Source organism: Watersipora subatra, chromosome 5, assembly GCF_963576615.1.
Source record: "Watersipora subatra chromosome 5, tzWatSuba1.1, whole genome shotgun sequence".
NCBI classification, from domain to species: domain Eukaryota; kingdom Metazoa; phylum Bryozoa; class Gymnolaemata; order Cheilostomatida; family Watersiporidae; genus Watersipora; species Watersipora subatra.
In genome coordinates this window covers 48,018,774-48,044,245 of record NC_088712.1, presented here as the reverse complement: position 1 = coordinate 48,044,245, position 25,472 = coordinate 48,018,774, and the positions used below count along the sequence as shown (strand labels likewise).

Genomic DNA, 25,472 nt, shown 5'->3' with positions numbered 1-25,472 from the left:
TGAAACAAAGAGCTGCATAGCACAGGCTATTGAAAGTCAACAATGATCAGCATTTCACTGTTCGTTTTTGAGCTTTTAAGAGCTTGTTATCACATTTCCACATATTTGGCATTTACAACACAACAGAGTAAGACATGGTGAATCTTTTGATACCAAATAACTGTAATGTGAATTTTGTTGCAAGTCAACCTTTAAGGTAATCTGTAAGGTTAATACTTGGAAAGACAACTCCTGTAGTGGTAAATTTATTAAACATGATTTTCTTCTACGTTAGTGAAGATAATTATACAAAAGTAATAAAATGTTGGTAGGAATATACTACTAACCTGAAAGCAAGAAAGCATAGAATAATTTCATATCAAGATCATGGTTAAGGTCCTTGGATGATTGGTAGAAACTGATATAATGCAACCGCTGTAAACCAAACAAGTGAAACCAGAACCTAGCTGGTCTCTTCTGTTGGATAAAAGCTGAACCATTGAAGATGGAATCTGGTATTTTTTAAAACATTTTCCATTTGACAAGCATGCAGAAAATGTGTTCTTGAAAATAGCTTTGTATGCATAAGTACATGTTGAAGTTTCGAATTAGCGGTGGAACTTTCTGCGAGTTCATTAATATTTATTCAGGAATGAATAACCCTTCTTAAAATATAAAAATATAAATTTAATCAACAATTGCACATCCCATAATCTGGCAAAATAAATACTCCGTGCTTACTCTACCGAAACACACAAAACTTAGAGAAGAAAATGAAAAAATTTGACTAAATGTAATGAGCCATGGATAGTACCATAAACCTTCAACTTGCGACTATTTTACAAACATTAATAAGCCTTGGAAACAGTACTGTAATAAACTTCAACTATTAGATCAAGAGATGAGTCTTAACTACCACAAACCAACGTTATTGCATAATAATGACAGATGTGAAGGCATTATATATGGTAAATGTCTAGGCAACTTTTGCTTTCAAGCAATCCATTGTTGTGAAAGCGGATGGGAACTGGCAGCCAATCAAAATACTGCCAGCTGTCTTATCCACTATTTCGCTACTGTAGCCAAACCAATAGATGACCAATCCAGGACCGAACCTGCAATACCCCAACAACTATGTGCGGCATAAAAGTAAAATAAGAATTTTATACGACCAAGTAATCATATGTTGAAGGTGTACAAAACAATTGCTTACATAAATATTTAACAATGTTAATGGATGGATATGTGTACCAAATACAGTGCAACCCCGAAATAGGACATCCCTGTTTTACATTTTTTTCGCCTTACAATGTAGGACCTGATCTGATGTTTTTAGTGCCGTCCATACGGCAATTTTTTTGCCATAAGATGCCAACAGAAATGTGCGTTGAAATTTAAATTTGGCGGTCGGTGTGCTAAATATGTTGGAATAACGAAGATGCTGATATTCTAATCGCCGAAATCCCTCTCACAACGCCTGAAAGAGATACGATTCTCTCTGCCTATTCTATTCTCTCTTTCCCTCCCTTTGTCAAACAACTGTCACTTTCAAACTTATATCATGAGGAAAAGGTTTTTTGCAGGACAACTAAATAAAAAATAAATCAAACAACTGTAAAAGTTTTCAAACAGCTGTAAATTTAAAATTTCATAACTTTGATGTATTTCTTTTAATAACGTACAGTGGAACCTCTGTTCTCGAACATAATCCGTTCCAGAAGGTTGTTAAAAAACCGAGTTGTTCGAGATCCGAAGCAATTTTTTGCATTAGAATAAATGTATGTAAATTTTTATCCATTTCAAGGTGAGAAAACAACTTCGGTAAAGTATTTTTTCAACATTTTACACCATAAACTGTACTGTATACTATAAATAAAAACCGGTAGATATAGACCGTGTTTAATTTTAATAAAAGGTTTTTTAGTTATGACGATGAAAAAAGAAAACAAAAGTAAACATTTCGTATGTTTTGCTCTTGAAACATGAAAAAAATTAAAGGTTAACATACAATACCAAAAATTTCAGAAATTGATAATGAAACAGCAAAAAAATGCAACAGATCAGTTACATCAAAAAAAAGGTAAAAAAATATAAACAGCAATGGCACATTTACTTCACATCTTCGAAGGAGAATCCTCCTCTAGCTCCGGTTTAATCGAGAACCGATTGTGTTCGAAATCCGTGAGGAACAAATCTCCAAATCTTTGGTCCAAAACTAAGTTGATCGAGAACCGAGGTTCCACTGTATATAATCAGTACGCAAATCGCCAAATTTTAAGTTCGAGATCAATTATTGCGGAGGGACGGAATAAATTGGTCCTAATGAAAAAAAGAAGCATCGTGTTGCATACACTTAGGTCATTAAAATATTTCTTAACTTGGCATGCGCATGGGGTATGCGGTATATGAAAACACCTTTGTTCGCTATGCCATTCTAGCTCAGTGGTCTGGATAAGAAAATTGTTGACGCATTCGTTGTGAGTGCAAATCCATTGGAATGCAGAATTTTAATACCAAGATTTTAATAGCGATAGCCGGAATGCAGACAGACATACGACGGACTTTGAGAAATGTATATAAGGTAATTGAATATTACTGCCCTGTTTGATTCTAACTGCACGATTTTATAAAACATTGTGTAAGATTTGTTATAACAAAACTTCTTGCTATTGATATAATTGCCCATGTGTGTGGCTATTACTAGCAGATGATATATGAAAACTAGCAGATAGTATATGACAATTAACATATGATACATGTATATGACAACTAGCAGATGATATATGACATGATATAATCAAGATAAGATGTGACAACTAACACTTTCGTCAACAGATATTTACAGTTGTATCATTTCTCTGCATTACAAATATGGCCCTTACACTGGTGGTTACTATCATTTTGTTACGCGTCATTAATTGCGGGTAAGGACGACTGTCATGGCTGGGTGTGTGAGTGTTACTCGCAGCGTGATAACTAGCTCATAGAAGCAACAAACATCACAACCAGAATAGACTAGATTTAAGAGCTGACCTGTTCCAGTAACTCCACAGCTGATCTTGTAAGTACTTCTCATGTGTTGCCTCGTCACCATATGAGGCTTTACTCTCTATCCAATTTACGACATTGCCTTCGACAGCTATAGGCACAGTCAACTTAATGTCTGGTGTTTTATCATATCCTTTTGTTCTCAGAATGTGTTCGTCTGCCACAAAAAATGACTACAGTATGCAAGAAGTAAACTTGCGGAAGATGCTCAGTTGATATAGTTATTAAGAGAAATTGGATGTATATATATTAGAAACACTATATTAATGTATGAGAAATTAGAAATATCAATATAAGAGAGACTGTGCAAATTCAACAACCTTTCAACTCAACCTTTCAACGCAATGCACTAAACACAGCATTTGTATAATTGTGTAGTTTTTCAATACTGACTATGCATTACACAATTCTAGTGGAATCAGAAGATTAGGCACATCATAGCACTAGCGCACCAAAAACTGGAGCTCAGTTGGATGTAACAGTTGGACTGAACTCGAAATATTTATGGCAAAAAACTGATAAGATATGAAAAGATTGCTATATGACAATTAACAGATGGAATATGACAGGCAACGAATGAGAGATGACAGCAGATGATATATGACAACTAGCAGATGATATATGACAACTAGCAGATGATATATGACAACTAGCAAATGATATGACAACTAGCAAATGATATATGACAATTAGCAGATGATATATGACAACTAGCAGATGATATATGACAACTAGCAAATGATATATGACAACTAGCAGATGATATATGACAACTAGCAAATGCTATATGACAACTAACAGATGATATATGACTACCAGCATATGAAGTATTACAACTAATGGGTGAGAGATGACAACTCACAGAAGAAAGACGACACTAACGGATAGAGATGACAATAAAGAGATAACAATAGACGGGAGATGGCAACTAACAGATGAAATATGACAACTAACAGACAAGAGATGACAACTAACAGACGGAAAGCAACTAATAATCTCTTCAACAGTTATATCATTTCATCGCCTTAAAGGTTGACTCGCAACAAAATTCACATTACAGTTATTTGGCATCAAAAGGTTCACCATGTCTTACTCTGCTGTGTTGTAGGTATAAAATATGTGGAAATGTAATAACAAGCTCTTAAAAGCTCAAAAACGATCAGTTAATCGCAGCCATCACGAAAACACCGTAGTTTGTAATCTCTTTATTTCAATGACGTACTCAAACATCGTGGTTATTGTTTTGACATGCGATGTTATCACGTAAAACTAAAGGCCAATAAAAGGCTCAATATAAAACCTATCGTAGAACTAGTTTATGACGAACATTTCGGGTTCTACCTGAAAGCCTGTACCAAATATAGATGTTCGCTACTTTACAGTTTCGTTTCAGGATGGTCTAATCATCTAGTCGTAATCTGATCATGTGACCCATACATCCTGCCAAATGGCGCGAACAATTTCTGCAGCATTTTTCGACTCTCACAGGTGACATTTATCGGCTCATGTTTATCAAAGGATGATATGCACTCCCTCAAGCTAAGGTTAAAAAATTATACAAATTTTTAGGCTAGGTTTTGAGATATTAGTGTTCAAAATTAGAGATGCCCTGATTCTAATTTCGCCAGCCGATTCAGATACCGATTCGATATACCGATTTTTAGTGAAAAATAATCCGATTCAGATCTTTTGTGTTGCATAGATAATTGTTAATTTTATTATGCAAATATAATGCAAAGAAAATATAAATATTGATGTATTTATTTGTTTGTATTTATGGAAAAAAGATATACATGTATATATATTCAGATACTGCCATACCGTGCATCCAGTAATATCTAGTAACATCTAGTAATAGCATTTCTCGGTGATAATTAAGTCTCTCTCCTACTGCTGAACGAACTGCTGCGCCTGTACAAGTTTAATTACCGTTAGTGATTCAATTATCTCAGCGAGACGTCTTTATCTTCTATCACTATCGATGTTGCCAGTAGTACTGAAGAAGCACTCACTTGCCACAGATGATGAAGGACAAGCTAAATATCTATAAGCCACTGAGGTTAATTTATGCGATTCAAACGATACATTATATCATCAGGATCAAGAAAGAGATGGATAACTTTATGCATCGCCTGCTCAAATTGCTTTCGTAATGCTAGTAAATAGAAACATTACACCGCATTCTTGTTTCTCATCATTGTTCTCTTGTTCGTGATTGGCTGCAATAAATCATATCGCTGTAATTGAGAAATACCGCACTTTGTGATTACGTCCTGACTAAAGCCAAAAGATTCCTCCGCTGTGTGGATGTTTATTAGGCTATATATATGAAATAGATTGTGTGACAGGCCCAGAATTCATTAGGTAAAAGTAAGGAACTTGCAAATGATGATTTTTTATCAGTGTAGCAGGCTAAAATACGATTTTTTGATAAATATTTGATCTGTAAAAAGTATCTGAAGTTTCCGATTTAAAAAAAAAGATCGGCCGATACCGATTCAGATAATTAACACCCATATCGGGACCGATACCGATATTAAAATCAGGGCAACTCTACTCAAAATGACAACATTACAATGATGATGAAAAAGATGTGTAAGGACAATAGACATGGTTTTATTGAATGCGTGAAGTATATTTGTGAAAATCTTTCGACGAATGAGGTTGCATGAACGTGTAAACAGAAGCCATCATGTTCAACTACGTCCCATCTGGGCTGTTTCGGAAAGGAATTCCAAACTACGGCGTTTTCGTGATGATTGCGGTTAACTGTTCATTTTTGAGATTTTAAGAGCTTGTAATCACATTCCCACATATTTTGCACCTACAACACAGCAGAGTAAGACATGGTGAATCTTTTGATACCAAATAACTGTAATGTGAATTTTGTTGCGAGTCAACCTTTAAACAATATCCTCACATGATCACACATAAACAGAAGCCTCCAACTGACCTTGATAGCACAAATTATGTCTCTTCGCTTCCTCTATCAGCTTGAATTCATACTCACTGCCAATATTGGCATGCAATGCCATGGCAACAGGCCCATACTGGGTGTCATTTGCTGTGCATACACGCACTTGCTGAGATAAGCGAGCATCTGGTATGAGGTGTGGTTCTCGCAGCCATCGTGATATCATTTTCTTACCTCCAAAAAAGCAAATTAAAGGGTAGTTTGTTTAACCCCAATGTTTAGAAACAAAATGTTGCGCTCGAGAATCGGCTTATATGCGGGGATATACAGTATATCCAATAAAGAATTCAAGGAATGAAGAGCATATCAACAAAGGTATTACAAAAATAACGAGGCCATCCATGAGTTGTTTGTCGTTCAATAATACAAGAGGACTAAAATAAGTGGCATAGAAAGTTGCTCGAAAAAAAGAGATTTTATCCACCTTATATTTATGATTATATAGTTAGCCAATAAAAGCCATGCATGCACGACCCAACTGCAACCAAACCTAACAGTTCACATACAAACTTTTTGACATATGACATTAACACTGATTGAGTCAATATTGGACTTGACATTTCAAATTACCTTTTTTACATTTAAAACCTTTATTTGAATGCTATAGCATTGTTGTATTTTTCAAATCTTCCCCATGCAGTAGACACTCCTATAATGTAAACCTCTCATCACGCAAATTCCAGATAACGTAAAGAATTTATGTAAAGTTTTTACTTCGAACTACATAAAATTTCAAGTGTCAAGTCGGGGCAGGTTGTCAAATTTGATTTCATTGGTAACCTATCTTGCTGCACTTGTAATAAAAAATGATGTACGTATAGCGTTATATATTATATATATACAACTTCTGTGACATTCTAGTTCGTTGTAGTAGATAGTCAGATGTGTTGACAAAACAAAGAATAGGTAGCTGCACCATCATTCATAAATACTTGAAGGCGATTGATTGGTACAGGTGTTACAACGTCGGTCTACCGATCTGAATGTCACACGTTCGAGGATTGTCAAAAATTATCTTTTATCCTAACCTTGACCCCTAAATACAGATAGACAACAAACAGGTAGACACCAACATTTTGTATAGTAAAAGGATATTTTTGTTTTCTTCATTGTAGATGTATAAAATATTTATTATTAGTTTTCCTTTACAGAATAGACTTTGCCGTCTAAAAAAATAAACAAACCATTGTCAATGACGGTCAAGGATGTGCGCTGTTAATCAACTTATTGTAAAATTGTCGCAATTATGGTCTATAAAACCAGTGAACTTGATCCAAAAAAGGAGAGAAGTTGTTGATGCAAACCAATAATACTGCAGTTACGGCACAGCCCATAAATTAAATAGGTAGGTCTTGCCTCTTTGTATGGCCAACGGGGTGTGTTTGGAAAGATCTTGGATCAGATTAGACAATTTCTATGTAGTTTACTGTGATTATAATGTAAATTGCCTATAAAGTAAATATTCCTGGACAGATTATTCACGTTGTAGGAGTGCCTACTGTAATGTCATTGCATTAGAAGGGACGTTCAAATAGAAGGTGGCACTGCGTTTTGTGACTAGCTCGTCAGAATTTTGGGATAATACATTTAACCCTTTAGGCCTTTAAGAGTATTCTCATCGTTCATCAAAATGCGTTGAAGTCTTCATATTAGTTTGTAAACCACATTATAGATGAATCTGAAGACAATGGATCGGATTTAGACCTTAGTGATTTCGAATCAGAGTGTATTCTGATGATTGTGACAATCGATCTTCTCAGCTATACCGCCATTAAAATCATGGCAACCACGACAACAACAATGAAAGAATTAATGGTTATTGATGCAAGATCAGATCAGTATTATCATAATTATTGTAAGTATTGTTATAATTATTATAAAATTAAGTCATTAGTACGACTTTGTGGACACTTTCTTACTAATCACTTTCATTTATAGGTTTTCAACGATAAAAAAATGTCAAAGTGGTGGTCAAATAGAGGTGGCGTTCGATTAAAGGGTGGTGCTCATTTTTTTACCCTTCTCCTATAGCGGCGTTCTATTAGAGGTGGCGCTCAATTAGAGGTAGCGTTCAAATAAAGGTGGTATTTAAATAACGGTTTTATGTTAATTTTTAAATTGAAATTTTAACAGATGCCATCAAAAATCTCTCACAACATTGTAGCATGAAAGCTACAAATTAACTTTTAAAACTATATTTCATTAAATTAACATCCCTTATTGATTACAACTGCTTTATTAATTAGTTTATGAAATCATTTACATAGTTTTATCAGTATAATGTATTTGCCTCAATGCAAGATGTAACTGGCTGAAGTATTCATTGTTAAGCTCAAGGGCTTGGGAAGGAATTAGATAGATATTGATCCACCATACGATAGCTTTGATATAGCAAGTAAATACTGGGACAGATTAACATGGTATGTCTGTACTAGCTGTACTCACCACTGTTAGACTGTTTACTGCAGTCAGGATTTGTTTTCTCAGCTTCTTTCTTTTGTGTTCCATTCGACTCGTGAACTGGAGGCTCCCTACGAGATACAAAAACGAACAGCTATAACTAAGCCTGCAGCAAATGTAGCTGTCTCATGGCTCTTGACTGAAATAGACAATGAGTGCATCGCTGCGATCACTAGCTTTAAATTACCTGAATCATTAAATGTTAAACGGTAGATCAGTTATAATAACCAGTTTCTATAGCCAACCAGAAATGTTAGTACAGTAATCACACATTTTCCAGAGTTAATCGAAACCTGTGCCCTGGCGAAAACTTAAAATCTGCTAAATGGAAGCTCATAAACTGCTATCTGATAGAATCATAACTAATAAAATATGTTTATAGTATGTTATTAGTGAGTAGATGTTGTTAATAAGTAATAAGGTATGTTTATAGTATGTTATTAGTGAGTAGATGTTGTTCATAAGTAATAAAGTATGTTTATAGTATGTTATTAGTGAATAGATGTTGTTCATAAGTAATAAGGTATGTTTATAGTATGTTATTAGTGAGTAGATGTTGTTCATAAGTAATAAGGTATGCTATAGTATGTTATTAGTGAGTAGATGTTGTTCATAAGTAATAAGGTATGTTTATAGTATGTTATTAGTGAGTAGATGTTGTTCATAAGTAATAAGGTATGCTATAGTATGTTATTAGTGAGTAGATGTTGTTCATAAGTAATAAGGTATGTATATAGTATGTTATTAGTGAGTAGATGTTGTTCATAAGTAATAAGGTATGTTTATAGTATGTTATTAGTGAGTAGATGTTGTTCATAAGTAATAAGGTATGCTATAGTATGTTATTAGTGAGTAGATGTTGTTCATAAGTAATAAGGTATGTATATAGTATGTTATTAGTGAGTAGATGTTGTTCATAAGTAATAAGGTATGCTATAGTATGTTATTAGTGAGTAGATGTTGTTCATAAGTAATAAGGTATGTATATAGTATGTTATTAGTGAGTAGATGTTGTTCATAAGTAATAATGTATGTTTATAGTATGTTATTAGTGAGTAGATGTTGTTCATAAGTAATAAGGTATGTTTATAGTATGTTATTAATGAGTAGATGTTGTTCATAAGTAATAAGGTATGCATATAGTATGTTATTAGTGAGTAGATGTTGTTCATAAGTAATAAGGTATGTTTATAGTATGTTATTAGTGAGTAGATGTTGTTCATAAGTAATAAGGTATGCTATAGTATGTTATTAGTGAGTAGATGTTGTTCATAAGTAATAAGGTATGTTTATAGTATGTTATTGGTGAGTAGATGTTGTTCATAAGTAATAAGGTATGTTATAGTATGTTATTAGTGAGTAGATGTTGTTAATAAGTAATAAGGCATGTTTGTAGTATGTTATTAGTGAGTACATGTTCATAAGTAATAAGGTATGTTTATAGTATGTTATTAGTGAGTAGATGTTGTTCATAAGTAATAAGGTATGTTTATAGTATGTTATTAGTGAGTAGATGTTGTTCATAAGTAATAAGGTATGTTTATAGTATGTTATTGGTGAGTAGATGTTGTTCATAAGTAATAAGGTATGTTATAGTATGTTATTAGTGAGTAGATGTTGTTAATAAGTAATAAGGCATGTTTGTAGTATGTTATTAGTGAGTACATGTTCATAAGTAATAAGGTATGTTTATAGTATGTTATTAGTGAGTAGATGTTGTTCATAAGTAATAAGGTATGTTTATAGTATGTTATTAGTGAGTAGATGTTGTTCATAAGTAATAAGGTATGTTCATAGTATGTTATTAGTGAGTAGATGTTGTTCATAAGTAATAAGGTATGTTCATAGTATGTTATTAGTGAGTAGATGTTGTTCATAAGTAATAAAGTATGTTAATAGTATTTTAGCAGCAAGATTAGCTGTCATTGAATAAAAGATTGTAAAGTCTCACACTGACAGGATATGCAAACAGCTCATCATTCTGACTGAAACTTGTGTTTATGAAGTTAGTTCAGTAATTATTTTTTACGGTTAAAAGTAGAACAGGCATTAATGGCTACAGGCATATCTTAACACACAAGCTTAATGCATTCTGGGACTGAGCTCATATGTCAATGTTCTCGTATCTCAATGCAATATTTCATATATAAAATAACTAAATAAAAATTTGAAAAAACCACCAAAAATGGGATTTTACAATGGAAAAACGAGTTTATAATTGTTGTGATTCAGTATGTATGCTCACCAAGTAACAAATAGTTATTTAGTGGTTATAATCTGCAATAAAATGTAACATTGCTATGTACAGTACTGTATGAAGTTCCTACCTTCGAAACAGACAGTGGCTAATGGCGGTATGAGAAAGACTAGAGAGCGACGTGTTCTGTACACTAAACACTTGTGACGGTACCATAAGATAAACTTTGAATTTAACTTACTAAACACACAAAGCTAAATTTTAATCTTTTATTAAACTCAACTTTAACTTTTCTGTCGCCTTAATTTTTGGCTTGTCGCTTTTCCCTTCCCCCGTTTTTATTAAAACTTTTCTGAAACTGATTCGACGAAAAAAATCAAGCGATGCTGTTCACGCAAACGGCCTGGCACATACTTGACCACTGAGAACTGGCTCATATCTCAAAGGCTTCTTGTAGCTCAAAGCAAAAACTTGCCCAAGGTTTTGCTTGTATTTCCATTTTCTCATATGTTGGGGCACTCGTATGTCGAGGTATGACTGTACTGTGGTTAAACGGACACAATGGTCAAAAGATGTATATGTTGAGGTGAGCATAAGTCAACATACTACTAGCGCTTAGTATCTACTAGCAGTAAGCGTGGCATTGTAAGGGATTTTAATCAGATAGCCCGCATATAAGTGTTTAAAAGGCTAGTTTGTAGGAAGCGGACGGATTTTTGAAAACAAATATTTTCAGCGACCAGGCGGAAGGGTATATACCAGACGCATAGTGTTTACGCAGACTAACAGACATACACACACACACACGCACGCGCGCGCGCGCACACACACACACACACAAGGATCAAGTGGGATTTACTAAAATGGATATTACTACGAAAGTAGACTAATAAATATTGAGCTTACCTATAGGATATACTAACCAACAATTAACAACATTTAGCCATGTTTTTGAGTTGGGTGTGTCCTACCAAAAGGAAATTATAAGTGCTGAACTCACCCTGGACAAACCTCAGCTTTGACATCAGTGTTAGAAGACCCCGAGCTTTGAATGCAGTCACCACCCCCTTGCAGTCTGTGTAGGATTTGCAATGCACAGCGTTCTCTTGCATGGCGCGAAGTGAGACCACTAGCTGAAAATTAAAGTATGTTTCCAAGTAGTCAATGCGATTTGAAACTAAGATTTTCTTGTCCATCAGCGGGTATTCTAGTGAAGAAAAACTTATCTATGATGCAACTGTAACTGGACTTATATACAAATTAGTACCCTAGTAGACTAGTGTGCAGGGAGAGATTTTCAGGATTGCAACTGCAAGTATTAAATCCACGCGCTCTACCACTGAGCTATCCAAGGCGTATTGATCCAAGACGTTATCATATATCGTATAGCTTATGCACAGGCTAAATGAGGTATTATTTGAGCATTGCGCATACGTGTTACGATGCCCCTGGTATAAAATATTTTTCGCTTAACTATAGGAAAGATGATGATTTTTTGTTAAGGCGAATTTTTTCTGCCGAACGGTAGCAACAATAATTTATCTCGAAATTAAAAATTGGCAATTTGTGTACTGATTATTAAGAGATATTCGTCGCTCGAACAATCCTTCGTTTTTTTCGTGACGTCATTTTATCGTTGTCGGCCATATTTATATACGATTTTATCGCTAAAAACGCGAAGCTTTTGCAATGAAATTTTGAAAACGATGCTTCTGTTTACAATTTTTTTATTATATTATTAAAACAAAACCAAAAAGTACTATTAAATCAAAGAAAAACGATCGTTTTTTTACAAACAAGGTGGCTTTTTCATGAACGAGCGCATGTGCAAACGACTCGATGACGTCAAAAAACGATGGATAATGATTCCAAACAGATAAGTGACAAAATTTTAGTTAAAAGTTTACTAAAATGCATACTAAAACTTCCTTCAGGTATGTTTTTAGTAAGCTAAATTCATTTAAGTTAGATTTGGTGTTTATGTTTCACGTCTGCCTTGAAAGTGAGAACTCTGCATGTAGTGCATTGCAATGTTACATTTTTTGCAAATAATAACCACAAAATTCACTAAAGTTATTGTAGGTAACTATAGTTACCAAAGTTAACATATCGTTTTGTTACTATTTTTTAATGATGATGATTTTAATGATTTTACCAGGAAATGATTGCATTAGATAATTACTATTACTATACTACATTACATGTACTCTATGTACATCTATAATAATAGCCTACGATATTTTCGCGTTGTGTGTTGGCATGCGAAAATTGGCATGCCAATTTTTGCATGCCAATTTTTGCATGCCAACAATGAAACGAACTAAAATCAAATAATTGTATACCAAATAATTTTTTTTCATTGTAATCGTAGCAAAAAAGATTAAATTTAGCCATTACTTGCTAATGATTTCACATTTACATTTAAACACCATTACATTTTCACTCCTGATTTATTTCAATAAAACACTTCTTTCATCCCACGACCAAACACGAGCGAAGCGATTGTTTGGGAGCTTTATGACAAATGCATATGTTCACACAACTCATGAAAATTATTCATCAACACCGTCGCAAACCCTTGTACCAAAATCTCATCAACAAATTTAATCATTTTTCAATGGAATCGTTTAAGTATAATAACGATACAAAACACATATAAACCTATTTAAATATATTACCAAGTCTTTGAAATTTGTAGACAATATCCTGAACCTTACCAATCTGATCGGAAAATACATAACTAGACAGATTAATTTGGCCTAAAATCGCTATTAAAACCTGACAATGTTTTTTTAATCAAAATTAAGACCGGCCAACGAAACGTCGATAAAGCCGTGTGACCGAGACTATAACGATTAAGTTGTGCGTATTTCACGAGAAAAATGTGCACATTTCACCAGTCTTTGGCATTGTCCAATTGCCAAAGGTTTCTAATATCTTTCCGTGTTTAATATCTTGCAAAAATATTTAATTATAAGAATAGTTATTCGATTTATAAAATTATTATAAGATTTAATTATAAGAATAATCATTCGAATTTATTTATCCGAAGGTTTCTGTAATAAACGTAGACTGTTTGAGGCGTAGACCGATTTACAGGTACGACATTGTGGTACACAGTTTATCAGCCTATACTTTTTTGTCCAATTACCAAAGGTTTCATTAATTTAGAACGTTAGCCAAAATCTTTTCATCTTATGTACAAACTAGGGCCGAACTACAATGCCCCTTTATGACGAGAACATTTTTTATTTTGCTCCAGTTTGCAAAAAACTTCCAGACGCGTGAATGCTGATGCTCGCTTTCTGTTACAGATCGCTATCAAAACCATTCTACATTCACCACAACCAACTTTCAAACTGTGTATATTACACAGCAGCTTGCCATTTTACTTCTAACATTGCATTTCTCTTATTGCAGGAGAGAGATATAACCATATAATCTTTTCCTTTCATTATTGCTGTTTGTTGTACATAATAACATCCAGTACATTACAGCTACCATTGCAGTTATCCTATTGCACAGCAGTGCCATTTGACTGCTAATATTTCTCAACCATCAGTACCCGTTCTTTTTTCTGATATCACTTTGATCGTGGGCTGTATGACACGGGAATTTCTAGTGTTATGAAATATAAAACTCACAGATGTTTTTATTTTCTCTTAATTTATTTCAACTACACAAAACATTTCTCTCATGATATGTAGTTTGAAAGTTACAATGACAAATGTTGTTATAATTATGTTAAATACAAATAAATTTTCTGTCCAAAGAATTTATTACCCGGGCAACGACGGGTAGTACAGCTAATATGTAAATAAATCTCAAAGTTTGTGTGTCTAGCTATTATAGCTATTAAAATTTAGAAAAGAAATATCTGTTTCTTGATGGATTTGATTTTGGAACTTCCAGATTGCTAGGCAAATATCTTACCAATTAATCTACGCATGATTGATGGATTCTTGGAGTGATATATGTCACTATGTGGGTGAAAATACGTCAACTGCTCTGCCTGGCTCAACATCATTTCACACTTACTCGCACAGCTCTTTTTATTATTAAGTACTCAAAGTACTAGCTTACTCAAACTAGCCATTGGCAATGTGCCAGGCTAATGGCAAGTGACAGGCAACTACATTACCATGCCAATTTTTTATAAACTGTTTTTTACCCGTGTAACATCGGGCATTTCAGTAGTCGTGAATATTTATGGGAATGCCAAATCAGTAATTATGATGTTTTGAGGGTCTGAAATGGTTGAGTGGGGAATGTAAGAAATGTAGTGATAATTTTTCAAACGTGTTGAATGAGATCAGACGCAGTATGTGTGAGAAAAAAGACCCGAAATTATATACTTTCAGAGAGGAAATAATTTTTAAAGCTTGCCTCAACAAGTGCACCTTAGATTAATAGAATGACTTATTAAATTTTACCTGTTAAGCTACAAAGCAGTTAGCAGTCTACTGCGGATAGTTTTGTGGATACTGCGGATAAATGGCTTCGTTGAGAAATTATTCCAAACTTAGTCTTAAATATACATAGTCAGGCAAAATGAGTAATTATGAGCAAACCTGCAATTTTGTAAATAGTCCGCTTCACTCCTTGAGTGTCACGAGCCGTGCAGTGCCACTTGGCACAGTGTTTGCAAAACTACCAAAAGCCGAATGGTGTGGTTTTTAAAATACATTTCTGATTAGTGAGTAGTTAATTAATTAGCCCATCATGTCTGTACTTAAATGAAAGGAAACAATCATCTGCCTTGGTTAAGCCAATAGAAAATTTGTTTATAATTTATTAAACAATAATACAACTGAGAGTGATTATTTTATTTTAAGCAGTCATAATAATGCCAACTGCTGTAAAATTATTGATAGGATGAGGAATATCATGAGAAAAATGTTTCGTGCAGGTCTAATAAATCAAAAAAATAAAACAACTATAAAAAGGTTTAGATATAAATGCAAAATAATTAGCAAGTAATAGCTAAATTAAGTCGGTTTTGCTACGATTACAATAAAAAATGATTCGGTAATGATACAATTAATACGAACTGAGAAAACAAAATAAAAATCCTAAATAAGTAGAACTAATAATACCAATTCTTGCATAGAAGTGCCTGTGTATAAAAAAGGTTACTGTTCCACCAGAAGCTATCCATCAAAACTTTGAATATCGGTACTCTCGGAATACTTGTACCTTTCGATACCGGTACAAATGTAAAAATGAGCTGTCGTACTGTCTTTGAGCTATCGTACTGTCTTTGTCTGACCGAAAGGGAGAGATAGTGTCAAAGCTCTTGCGACGGAGACAATATGATTGACCGCGTGAGAAAAATTGGCTTTGACCCCAGATATAGTAATTGAGCCTTACGGAAAATGTTTTTTAACAGGGGCATCGTAACGCGTGGCCGCATCGGGAAAATAATCAGCGTGCGCTACAGCTGGAATGACACACATATCCACACACATACTTTGAGAAATATGTATATATATATATAAATATATAATGACAAGTATATTTTTGATGCCCAGCAGCCGAAATGATTCTGACAATAAAACTAATTCAAGTGATAGACTAAGATGATAGACTAGGAGATAGACTAAAATGAATAATCCAGTGGAATACCTTTATAGGAGAATGAGCTGCTCCCGATCACAACAAACAGTTCTGCCATATGTCTACAGCTCTCTTCCACATTGGAGTCGTGTCTTAGAATCCAGTTAAGCTTTATCTAAAAAGGATCAAACTCATTGACAAAATAAGGAGTGTAATAAAAAATGTTTTGGCCTTTTACGCAAACTCAATGTATTTTTCAACAGAACCAAGTACCAGAAACATCGTCATATCTTAAAAATGTATAATCTTTTAGTTTTCTGGAGTAACGCCAACCATAGGATAAGAAACAGGAGGAAGAAGAAGACGCTCGTTAGTGTCAGGAAACTTAGAGAAGTGGAAAGTGACTAGAAAAAAAATGCATCTAGAAGGAGATCAACTGGAGGAGTCATGTTGGAAGATAAGTCTATATATGTTAGCCTGATGTGAAGATTTTACAAGCCTCATACAGCAGTAACTTTCTCATATTTCGCTTTACATCAAAACCATGTTAGAAATACCTCCCTCGGTCTACCATTATGTAATAGTGTGTGTATTCAAATGCTTTTAACTGCTGCCTACATATAATACAATGATCCCTCTTTACTGGGGTTAATCGGGTACAACGCTGGCCTCTGTGAATGATTAACTACGAAGTCGCGCCACTCCCCATTTTACATAAATTGTATATATATTACTTTATTGGCAATAATTTCATTTAAAACATATATATGCTTTGCAAATTATGCCCTATAAAATTCATAAAACAAAAAACTTTAGATTCAAGAAAATTAATATTTCAAGAGCAAGTTTTTTAAAATATTGTCCACAACCGAATCATTTGGTTACATAAGTTGCTTTCCTAAAAAACAATAACGTAAAGTAGCTGCTTGTTAAGCTTTTCCATTGTAAAAAATTGCTGCAGCAACTGAAACATCTTTTGCAAATGACCTTCACCTATGTAGCCTTTGAGAAACAAGCTAGTCTAGCAATATCTGTTTCATGATTCTAGTTGTTAAAACTCTTTTATAACAACTAATGGGGTTCAGTAGCTTGAAGAGAAAATATGCAAAATAGTTCATTAGTTCACAACCATAGTTCTTCCATAGCTTATAGGTGAGCTTGTGTGAAAACATTGATTCGCTGAGTTGCTTTATCTAAAAGAAAATACAAACTGTCTTCCTTATTCAACTCATTGAGAGGAACAAAAATGTTGAGGCGGGGAAGTGTGATATGACAATTCTTATGAATGAACTTCACTCATATAGCTTTTGAAAATCAACAATTTAGCAAAGATTTTTCCTGGATCAAGTTAAAGTAAAAGCTTACAGATAAATAGCCAACCTTTAACTGGTTCGACATCTTAGAGGGTGAAAAACCCTCTAAGATGGTTTTTCACCCTCTTGGAGGGTGAAAAACCATGCTGAATTTGGGTGCAAAACAGCTGCAAATTATCAAGGGATTTACTTTACATAAATAACAAAAATCAAAAAATTGACTGTTTTCCAACTTCATGAGCAATCAAAAGTTGGAGAACATGCAGTACTTGTTTTTGTAATATTTAAATATGTATGACGGAAACCAAAAAATTAAAGTTCACAATAGCGATATAAATTCACTAAAAATTTATGCAGAAGAACAATTTATGCATAATTATTTGCCTTGAAACATGTTTTTGAAAAGAATATTAGGCTATTCTCATGAACACTTTACCAAGACCTCCAGCAAAAAAATCAATAAAGCAATGTTATCAGGGTGAAGGCTTTCTAGTCGGCCAAGCAAGTAGACCGTACATATCTATGATTTATCACTGACATGCGCTGCTGCTCATGCGCTGACTCGTTACAAATTAATTCATGAGAACATTACTCCCAATCAAAATAAATTTGTGAACTGTGCAATTCATACTGTCCGGTCTTTAAAAAGAGTAGAAAGAAAGGGTAGAAGATTCCATAAAGTTTTAAAACATCTTATCTATTTGTAGACATGAAAGATCTAAACAAAAAGCAATCAATAGAATGAAATTAATCCTACTTGATCTCGAAGAGCATATTCGCTGAGAAGTTGCAAAGGCTGTAAATATTGACTGCTTGGAATCTGTCCATTGCATTTTGGGTGTTTAGTGAAAGCAATCTTGGAAACATCTTCTGCCGATGTAGTCTGTGATACCTCAGTAGCATTTAACAAGTCATTTAAATTGTTCATGTTATAAATGTCTGTAAATTCTGCTGCAGGTGGTAAATTGCTGCATTGCTGTTTATTAGTAACACTCATTGCAGGTGGCCTGAAGTCATGATGATGGCTATCTGTATGAATCCCAGCAGTCAACGTGTCAGTTTGACAATTTCTGTTAGTCATTTTAGACGAAAGTTCAGCTCTGTCAGGGTTTGATTTCAAGTCCCTCCTGACGCTGCCTGATAGTCCAGGACCAGAGTCTTTTTTTGTCTGCTGCACTCTCTTCTGTGGAAAAGTAGAAGCATCTACGCTTGTAGTAGAACTCCTGGGTCTCTCTCCACCTACTAGATTAGAAAATTCATGCTCCAGGAGGCGTTTTGCGACGAGAGCAGGAGAAATGTCAACCTAAAACAAATGTAAAAAACCGTAAAAAATATAGGATGCGTGCAGACCAGTCTTCAAGTCAGCTCGGAGTGAAATTAATAAAATCGAACGAAGTTCAGTTTCATGAAAATTACAACAATGATTTTTATAGCTTGAGACCCTTTCTTTTTTGGACACTTTTCAGCATTTTAAAACAGATGAAATAGAAGAAAATAAAACAAGTTTCAAAAGAACATGGTTGCTAGAGACACACGTGAATTGGGACACAGGCTAAAAAATCATTGCAGGTTAATTGTAAGCAATAGATTATTTCTCGGTTCTCAATGCATATTTATTAAGAGATCTTTGAGAAGCTGGGATTTCACAAAAATTGAACTGTGCCTGAAAATTAAAACAGTATTCTTCAAGACAAATATACACAGACTTCCCTCGACTAATAAAGTTAATATTCTCCACTATTAGTTATAGAACAGTAGTTACAAATTGTATATAAATATAAAATATTTATACAATTGATATCTCCAAATAATTTGAGCTTAACTTTGCCATTTAGTAAAAACAACCAGCTGCTACATGTCTCTTATAAATTATTTTATGAATTCTAAAATTTAAAGGTTTTTTAAACTGCTCAGATACTTTAATAGGCTTCAAATGTTTTGCTTTATTTAATTCAAGGTCAAAGCATTGATTACAAAACTGGTTGCACACATTACATTTTTCAGCTAATTTTTGTTAAGCAGTTTCAAAAATTTCAATTATACATTTTTATTTTAATTATTTTCATTGAGGCGAGAGTAAGGTCAAATATTTGCATAGACTTCACATTTTTGCATAGTGCATTTTTTATCGGCTTGTCAACAAATTGAATTAAGTCTAAAAATTAAGTATGTCTTCAAGACAAATATAAACAGTCTAACCTCGACTTATGAAGTTAATATTCTCCAGCATTTCCTTGCCATGTCAAGGCTGTCGTACATTAGAAAAAATATTATTACAGGAATAAATGTATTGTATTTCGTTTATTTCTTCCTACAAACCAAAAATCTTGAGCCTAAATACTTCTGGTAATTATATACTTTATAGGATTAAAATAAATGCATTATATCAACCAAAACAACAGAGTAAATGTACAAACTAAATTCTATGTAAGAAAAGAGCTAGTAGCGATCAAAAATGTTTGATTGTTACTTCGTTAAAAACAGATAAAACGAGGTGTAGCCTTAACAATTCAGGAATTAGCATATGAGCAAAGGTCATGTTAGAACTACAAAGCTAGCTTAACATTCATTAGGTGAAATAGAAATTAACATTAAACTCTATTTGATTTTTTTATTTTACATATATTCAATTAAATTTTTATTTCTCTGAAATAGAGTTTAAAGTTTTACTAGTTAGACCATTTCGATTCTAATGTTTCTCACTACATCAGAAATGCACCAACATTAAGACAGAACTACATGTTTTAATTTAATTTTTATTTATCATGGCAGCTTCTTCATTTTTCCCTTATTCAAAGCTTCCTTTCTGTACCTTTCTTTCTTATGACGACTGCGAAACAACTTCTTAGGTCTTTTAAGGAATTGATCAATAGATCTTTGCTCACATTTGTCTATTACTTGCTATGAGTTCGAATCCTGCATGATCCAATCTTTTTCCCAGCCTTTACTCGTGGGTTCGAACGAACACGACTCTTATTATAGTAAAGATTTTGTTCATCCCTACTACCAATCGCACATGCCTTCAGAATCCATGATTATAAAATAAGAAAAGGAATGATATGTATGAAACACCGTTTAATATAATTGAAGCAATGTAGAACCAAACAACGTAATGTGAAAACTGCGTTGCTTCAAGAAACTTGGACTGACATAAGGCATATTAAAAATACTATGTACGTCGAAACAAAGATTTGCTCCAACTTGACAAAAATTGCTATGCGTAAGTGATTAGAAACAGTGACTGTACCTCAATTGCTGTTACCCATGTCATGTAGTATCACATAAGAAATAGTAGCCTTATAAACAGTGACTGTACCTCAATTGCTGTTACCCATGTCATGGAGTATCACATAAGAAATAGTAGCCTTATAAACAGTGACTGTACCTCAATTGCTGTTACCCATGTCATGTAGTATCACATAAGAAATAGTAGCCTTATAAACAGTGACTGTACCTCAATTGCTGCTACCCATGTCATGTAGTATCACATAAGAAATAGTAGCCTTATAAACAGTGACTGTACCTCAATTGCTGTTACCCATGTCATGCAGTATCACATATAAAATAGTAGCCTTATAAAAATACTAAAAACAGTCCATCTTTATATAAAAATCTGTGTTTGTCTTTTTCATAAATCCTATATCCAGTTATAGCAATTAAAGTCCAGCAATAAAAAATTCTTACAACACTGAATTTGATCTCGGGTCTTCGAGATCTCGGGGCAGCGAACTTAACCATTAAGCTACACGGAATACAATGGATGCATTGGGCAAATAGTCATTACATTGGTTAAGATACTCACGCTTGAAGCACTTGCTAGCACTGTTGATTGTTAAGCTGGCCCCAAAACGAGGGCATTATTTTTGTGAAAATTTCAATAAAGATCTAGCTTTTCAGGTAGGTTACTCAAATTCATAGGTAATTATTCTAGTACCCGTGCTAGTTACATGCTAAAGGTGAATAAGCATGATTGATAATATTCTCACTTGACTACATCCAAAAAGGACATGTGAAGGCTTATGTATCTGATCCATGGTCTTAGTAACAACTATCATTAATGGCAGCAGATATTATTTGATCTTTTCTGCTGCAATGGCAGCAGAAAAGAGGTGAAAAAGCTAAAACTGTTGCTTTAAAAAAATCTTACATGCGATCTTTATTAATAGTCAAGTATTGACATCACAATATCTTGTCATGATAGATCTGATTAAAGTAATTCTTAGAACAAGCACCTTTAAACAAAGTGCAACAACGCAGTGTCACCTAAAATTAAGAGAAGTTGCTTTACTCGCCACAAGTAGGTTAATAATAGGTAGGTTTATCGTAGGTCTGCTGCAATGGCAGCAGATATTATTTGATCTCTTCTGCTGCAATGGCAGCAGAAAAGATCAAAATAAACATAAACCGAACTTGAACAATTTGAATGAATGTTAAAGGCTAGTTCACACTGTATGGTGGTATGTCGGGGTTAATCCTACAATACATAGGCGATTGTGTGTGATAAAAAAGTCCCACTATCAAAAAACCCGTTCGCGTTTACAATCACAAATACTCTGCTACAAAATGCTCTCATTACACAATGCTGTCAACGAAATACTATCAACTATCGTAAAGAGAAATATAGTAGATTAATCAATCCGAAACAGCCAATCACCATTGTCGGAAAAGGTGCAAATTGCACCGGCTGTTGTAGATTCTTGGCAAAATACAAGGAGAGTTTGATAGCTGCAATATTTCCCGACATATTCGCGTTGCTTCAGCAATGCCAACGGTTTACAATGCACATAGTCAACGAATTATCAGCGAGAAGACAACCCTGACATACGGCGATACAAGGTGAACCAGCCAGAAGTCAAATTTATAACTCACCGAGTCGGCAATACGGAGCAGAGCTGAACTGTCGACAGGAGACGACTCCATGTATCTATAAAGTTAACAAATATAGCTATTAGCTCCTTACCTGTGCTCCTAAGTAGATTAGCTAACAGAATATTATGATGAATATACATCTATATACACACTAGCTGTTGGCCTGAATGTAAGCCCATTCAATTAAGAGTTATCATTCCTTTAAACATCAAACGCGCACAATATATCAAATACCAACATAAACCTGCATTAATCAAGGCACATCGTGCAGTATCACCCCTCATCAACAACTGAGGGAGATAACTATTACTAACGGCATATAGATTTGATTGAGGAACTTCTTTTCCGATTTGAGAAGGATTGTATTCTTCTTCATTTTGTTCGTGTAATGTCTGTTGTCGATGCTCCATAACGTCCAGCTATCGATTCTGGGTAAAAAAAAATCTATATTTCATGATTTGATTCGCACTAACAGCTTCATGTACTGTAACTCAGTGTGTTTATTTATAAATTAGCAGTAATATGTAAAGATCTGCAGGAACATGCTTATACCCTAGAAGCATACATAGACCTCCATCTGAAGGGTTTACAAGTAGCCATCAAGCTCAGGATAAGTCTTTAAGAAACTAGCATTGTCCATAAGACTTTTAAGATTTTATGCTTATCATTCGCTGTGCTTCCATGCTTCAAATGGGTTCAGAGTTGCCGGCTGCAGACGAATTCGCACCCTACTGTTTTAAGGGTTCGGTGAGGCACTATAGATCTTACAAAGATTTGAGATGTATCCCTCAAAACAAAACTTGTTAAAACAGACTCGCTTTCAGGTCATGGTCAGTTTTCAATTCATGCTTAGTCAACTAGTTGCACTAAAACATAATTATTTCATCATCCTTGTACGGGCAACCCATCCTTGGACTGTAGATGTTCGTGTAAATACAAAAAGTCAAGCAGAGACAGTAGTGAGTAGCAGTAGAATGTTTTTTTGGCAGAGACCTGCGTGGGTTGTATGCTGAAATGTTTTTCACCTTTTCTGGGGAGAGCTTAGCCGAGTATTATTAGTTCGGATCCATCAGCATGTTTGTATGCTGTCAAAGTGCTTTTACAGCAAATGCCTTCGCACAAATTTAGCGAAGCAAAATGTCATTGAATGTGTTCGGATTTCATTGTTTCTATGATGTGGAGGTGAAACAACTCCGAACTAATTTGAAGCATGGAAATGTAGTGCTTATAATACCATTTGTACAAAAAATAACTTCAATGGACACAAGAATGGACAAGGCATCATTAAGTAGCAGAATAGAGCATTACCTTGGAAAATATAATGATGAATCAAAGAGGTTAAGATTGATAGCTGTTGATACAGTTTGAGAATAAACTACAGAAAGTTTCACCAACATAATAACTGGTGTACTGTTTCAGTGCAGAAGTGTTGTAGAGGAAAGAAAGAGAATTATACAAGCATAAACACTAAGAAATTCGTTTCCAGCATTTTTTAGTATAAAAAAGTATAGTCACTCCCAATGTTGGTGTAATTCTGATCAAGTGAGAAGCATTGGAACTGAAATTATCTAACTAGTAAAACCTAGTGAAAGCCTATCCATATTGTTCCTAGGGGTTATGTATTTTTAGCAGACTAGTTTAGAGTTATGCATCATTTGGATTGTGTATATAAATATTTACGTTAAAAAAGAAAATTACTACTCATAATAAAAAACAACTTGACAGCATCTTTTAAATTAATCAATTGTAAAGAGTGTGATCTAAAAGCCATTGTCTGATTACTGCATACAAGCCCTACATTAAAGCACATGGCAGTTGTCACCAGCCACTATACTTACTGAGGATATTGTGTTTGAAGACGCTTGAATGACTGCCTTGGTGGGCATGAATCTATGAAGGAGATGATACCATTATATTCACTCCTTGTAATAACTTTTCCATGCAAATCTTTTGCCATAGCAGTTGAATAATTTATTTGTAGAAATATCCTTCCTCTATACAAAACAAATAGAGTTATTAAGTATAAATATAGCCATCGGGGCAATAATAATGTTGAGGCGGTGAGGGTTAGTAACTCGCATATACATTTATACAGAATATAAACTATACAGAAAAGGTAGGCATAGGCTACATTGAGCAGTAGCCATCACGCATACGCAGGATAATCAACACTCTATATCTCAAAGGAAACTTTTAGCATCTTTAGCTTGTAATTCTTCTGTTCAATTAACCACAGACGGCTACTGGTAGGCATGGCAACCAAGTTCAAAGCTAAGAGATCAATGACAAATTGATTGAATAACTCACTACCTCATTTATTTCTCTACACATAAACAAAGCAATTGTGATTTAGAAATCCAAATAGAATCTTGCAAATAAGTGGAATAAGGTTGGTTTCCGAGTTCCATTGTGATAGATATTTTCAGTAGCATTTTATAAACTTTGCTGCTCGAGTTAAAACACGAGTGAACAGAGTGCATCGAAAGTTTCACATGGCCTACCCTTACAAAGATGTCATTAAATACGGTTTAAATCGTAGACACTACAGACTTTTAAGAAATATGCAATAGATTTCATAGAACTGATTGATCCACCAAGTAGAAAGGGTCACATGTATTATATGGGTAAGAGTTTTTATTGTGAGAATTGCCAGACTTCAAAGCCTCCTATTAAGATTTGACTGACAATACACTTTGGGCGCATTTTTACTAAAATATTCTTTATTTTTGCAATCTCCACATTTTATTCTATTACCAGTACAATATAATGAATATTAAATTGAAATTAAAATGAACGTTTTGTTTTAGTCATTGAGGTCGTGATAGTAGTGCATCAGGAAGTACATGTAGCATTCAGTTTTATCGTTGTTGTTTTCCGGATAAAGATAAAATATAAATTACAAAATGTTCTCAAATTAAAGCAAAACAACTTTTGTTACATAATAGATATATTATGTAACATTATATTATGTATATATTAGAGCTGCACGATGATCGCGTTAATTAAACGATTAACGCAATCAATACAAATACACGATTAACTGAGTCGAGCCAATTAATCTTCAAATAAAATGCGA

The 25,472-nt window shown here is 34.1% G+C and overlaps 1 protein-coding gene across 1 annotated transcript; it reads right to left on the bottom strand.

Moving 5' to 3' along the window:
• Window positions 1–488: 488 nt before the first annotated feature.
• LOC137396291 (uncharacterized) lies at window positions 489–24,383 on the bottom strand. The gene is made up of 10 exons (XM_068082487.1): window positions 24,235–24,383; window positions 22,711–22,824; window positions 22,397–22,451; window positions 18,285–18,830; window positions 16,284–16,389; window positions 11,659–11,791; window positions 8,447–8,532; window positions 5,981–6,175; window positions 3,013–3,184; window positions 489–1,094 (listed from the first exon to the last, which is right to left on the bottom strand). The coding sequence occupies exons 1-10, from the start codon at window positions 24,351–24,353 to the stop codon at window positions 956–958; spliced, it is 1,665 nt and encodes a 554-aa protein (XP_067938588.1). The 5' UTR covers window positions 24,354–24,383; the 3' UTR covers window positions 489–955.
• Window positions 24,384–25,472: the final 1,089 nt, after the last annotated feature.

What these genes read in the sequence shown, in the direction of transcription:
- LOC137396291 (XM_068082487.1), bottom strand. Translation starts at nt 24,353, where the DNA reads ATGGCAAAAGATTTGCATGGAAAAGTTATTACAAGGAGTGAATATAAT. An exon ending in CTTCAAACACAATATCCTCA is followed by an intron (nt 22,825 to 24,234) that starts GTAAGTATAGTG and finishes TTTTTTACCCAG; the next exon opens with AATCGATAGCTGGACGTTAT. An exon ending in CTCAATCAAATCTATATGCC is followed by an intron (nt 22,452 to 22,710) that starts GTTAGTAATAGT and finishes TTAACTTTATAG; the next exon opens with ATACATGGAGTCGTCTCCTG.